General features: G+C 43.3%; 1 protein-coding gene across 1 annotated transcript; it reads right to left on the minus strand.

Annotated features, from left to right (window-relative positions):
- Positions 1 to 2455: 2455 nt before the first annotated feature.
- Positions 2456 to 4079, minus strand: LOC111140500 (zinc finger protein 805-like; the record flags this gene model as incomplete). The annotated part of the gene is given in 2 exon segments (XM_022492739.1): positions 2456 to 3032; positions 3035 to 4079. Coding segments are annotated over 2 exon segments (1167 nt in total), but the record flags the coding sequence as incomplete, so codon positions are not given.
- Between the last annotated feature and the right edge of the window lie 3 nt (positions 4080 to 4082).

Below are 4082 nucleotides of genomic sequence, written 5' to 3' on the forward strand. Positions count from 1 at the left end.
CTCAGTGGGTTAAAGCCTCTGCCTTCGGCTCAGGTCATGATCCCAGGGTCCTGGGATCGAGCCCCGCATTGGGCTCCCTGCTTCTTCCTCTCTCTCTGCCTGCCTCTCTGCCTATTTGTGATCTCTCTGTCGAATAAATAAATAAAATTTTTTTTTTTAAAGATTTTATTTATTTATTTGTCAGAGAGAGAGAGAGAGGGAGAGAGAGCAAGCACAGGCAGACAGAAGGGCAGGCAGAGGCAGAGGGAGAAGCAGGCTCCCTGATGAGCAAGGAGCCCGATGTGGGACTCGATCCCAGGACGCTAGGATCATGACCTGAGCCGAAGGCAGCCGCTTAACCAACTGAGCCACCCAGGCGTCCCTAAAATATTTTAAAAAAACAAAAAACAAAAAAAACCTAACCACTATTTCTCTGTAACAGTAATGTTAATGTGCAAACTGACATTAAAACTCAGTATGATACATAAGGATGCCCCCAAAAAGTACTTAGATAAAAATCTAACAAAAATGATCAGTGGAAAATTATAAAACACTAACGAAATACAAAAAGATCTAAATAAATGAAGAGACATATCATGTTAATGGACTGAAAGAGTCAACATAATAAAGATGCCAAATCTCACCAAGACGGTCCATAGACTAATGTGATGTCTGTCAAAACTCCATCAAGACGTTTTATAAATAAAGAAAATCACGATAACATGTATATAGAAAGCCAAAGGAAAAATTAATACGGAAAGCTAAATCAATTTTTAAAATATAGGGGAAGTCATCACTTTACCCAATTTTAAGATTTACTGAAAGCTACAGTAAGACATTGCAGTATTGGCAGAGGGTTAGACATGCACATCAATGGGATAATATAGAGAACTCGGAAACAGATCAACATAAACATGCCCAACTGACTTCTGACTAAGGAGTAAATGTTCAATGGAGACATAATATTGTAGTCTACTTTTCAGCTAATGGTGCTGGCCAACTGAACATCCTTAGGCGCAAATACAAGAAAGAAACTCAACCTAAACCTCACATGATAATACAAAAATGAACTCAACATGCATGAGAGATTTAAATGTAAAAGGTAAAACTATAAAACTTCTGAGAGAAAAATTCAGGACAGAGAGCTTGCTTAAGACTTCTTACACATGACATAAAAAGGATTAAGAGGCTCCTTCATAATAATGCCATGAATCAATTTAACAAAAATGGCTTGGCCTATGATGACAATACGAAAGTACACACGTGGTGACTGAAAGGGCCCTGAGGAGCGTTCAGTGTGAATGCATGGTCATTTTTACATCTTTCTCCAGAGCATATTTCTTTTTTTTAAAAGATTTTATTTATTTGTTAGAAAGAGGGAGACAGAACAGAAGTAGGCAGAGCAGCAGGCAGAGGGAGAGGGAGAAGCAGGCTCCCCGCTGAGCAAGGAGCCTGATGCTGGGCTCAATCCCGCGACCCCGAGATCATGACCTGAGCCGAAGGCAGCCATGTAACCAACTGAGCCACTCAGGCGCCCCATTCACAGCATATTTCTTAATGAGAGATAATAGTATCATATGTAGCTCAAAAAAATAAACAAACAACAAAAAAACAACAAAAAATACCAAAGGAATTCCAAAAGACCCTGATAAAAGGTACTAGTCCTAACTTAGTATACCAGGACTAAGGCCATAGTAACAACTGTGAAACTCTACAGATAACTGCATGTGCACATACTAATTTTGTCTGTTAAAATTCTAGTCAATTTCCTCAATAGCAAATCTTCACACAATCTTTTTTAAGAGTAAAAATGAGATTCCTTCTCTGTGCTTTTCTGAGTTTGTTTGTTTTTTTTAAGCTAATTTAGCTACGTGTTTTATTTTGTTTTAGCTCTAATTCAATCCCTAGAAAACAACTGATGTGGACTTGGGAAGAGTCTCTCTGAGGAGGATTGGAGAAGCTTAGGAACCGCAGAGGGAAGAATTCAGGTTCACCAGGGAGGGTCACATAGCTACACTGCCATCTTCATCACACAAACAAAAAACAATAAACAAAAAAAAAAAAAAAAAAAACAATAAACAAGTAGATCAAGAGCAAGTACAAGTAGTGGGTTGTTAAATACACATGAAAAAAATTTTTTGTGTGTTTTTTTAAATCAAAGTCTTAAGAGTGTGGTACAGTGGGCCCATTCATATGTCATTTTAATCTCCTACAATGTAACATTTCATAACTCAAGCCTTTATATTTCTCATTAAGACTTATGCTACTCGGGGCGCCTGGGTGGCTCAGTGGGTTAAGCCTCTGCCTTCAGCTTAGGTCATGATCTCAGGGTCCTGGGATCGAGCCCCGCGTCGGGCTCTCTGCTCAGCACTGAGCCTGCTTCCTCCTCTCTCTGCCTGCCTCTCTGCCTACTTGTGATCTCTCTCTCTCTGTCAAATAAATAAATAAAATCTTAAAAAAAAAAAAAAAGACTTATGCTACTCAAGGGTAGAGACAAAGCTGCAGAACAAAGGCTTTCAATAAATGTTTTTAGACACACCTTAAATGTCCAACTGTCCTGAAATGGACAGCAGTGGAAACACACATAAGAAAGAGGGGACAAGGCTCTGTGAACTCTGAAACAACATCCTCCCCTTTCCCAAATGAGATAAGGAAAAACAAACTGCCATCGGCTTGTAACAGAAGTCTGAAAGAAGCCAAGCTTGTATTTCTTTCTCTTTTATGTCTTTTCCTCCTTTGTTTAAATATCCCTGAGATAATTTTTCAGTGTAAACTGAGGAGAAAGATGTGGCTGATGGTTACGCTAAGTGCATGAGAATGATTGGATCACACTCATGGATGAATTCTCAGATGCAGGGTAAGGCTCCAGATGGGGTAAGTTTCCCGTCTGACTCCTCAGATGACAAATGATGTCCTGCAACAGAGGGTTTCTCATCGGGAAGGAAACTGAGGGGGTTCTCTTTGGTATGAATGATCAGATTCTGAGTAAGAAGTTTCCTCAGTGGTTACATTCAAGAAGTCTTTCCCCAACAGGAGTTCTTGGTGGTAGACCAGGTCTGCCCGCTCATGAAGGGTCTTCCCACTTCGGTTACACGGACAGGGTTTCTCCCAGTATGAATCCTCTGATGCTGAGTGAGGGACGAGTTGCGACTGAAGGCTTTCCCACACTCACTGCACTCATAGGGCTTCTCTCCGGTGTGGATAACGGAGTGTCGGATGAGACTGGTGCTCCAGCAGAAGGATTTCCCACACTCCATGCATTCATAGGGCTTCTCTCCACTGTGAATCCGCTGGTGCCTCGTGAGCCCTGACCGGCGGTTGAAGGCCTTCCCGCACTCCGTGCACTCGTAGGGCTTCTCTCCAGCATGGATGCTGATGTGTCGAATGAGGTCTTTCTTAGTGCTGAAGGCTCTCCCACATTCTTTACACTCAAAGGGTTTTTCTCCAATGTGAGCCCTTTTATGCAAGATAAAAGTGTAGCAGTACGTAAAGGCCTTTCCACACTCGTTGCACTCATAGGGCTTCTCCCCAGTGTGGATGATAGCATGTCGAATAAGGTTTGCCCTCTGGCAAAAGGCTTTACCGCACTCCACGCATTCATAGGGCTTCTCTCCACTGTGAATCCGCTGGTGTCTCGTGAGGTATGACCGGCGGTTGAAGGCCTTCCCGCACTCCGTGCACTCGTAGGGTTTCTCCTCAGTGTGGATGCTGAAGTGTCGGATGAGGTCTGATCGATTGCTAAAGGCTTTCCCACATTCCTTGCACTCGTAGGGTTTTTCTCCAGTGTGGGCCCTTTTGTGCAAGATGAAAGTAGAGCAGTGGGTGAAGGCCTTTCCACACTCACCGCACACATAGGGCTTCTCCCCAGTGTGACTCCGCTGATGCTGCTTGAGGTGTGACCGGCGGTAGAAGGCCTTCCCACACTCGAGGCACTTGTATGGCTTCTCTCCCGTGTGGATGACGTAGTGCTGAATGAGGTCCGTGCTGTCGCAAAAGGCTTTCCCACATTCATTGCATTCAAAGGGTCTCACTCCGGTGTGAATCTGCTGGTGCCATGTGAGGTGTGACCTGCGGTTGAAGGCCTTCCCGCACTCCATGCACTC

Source organism: Enhydra lutris, unplaced genomic scaffold (assembly GCF_002288905.1).
Source record: "Enhydra lutris kenyoni isolate GAN:26980312 unplaced genomic scaffold, ASM228890v2 scaffoldscaffold1983, whole genome shotgun sequence".
In the NCBI taxonomy this organism is placed as follows: Eukaryota; Metazoa; Chordata; class Mammalia; order Carnivora; family Mustelidae; genus Enhydra; species Enhydra lutris.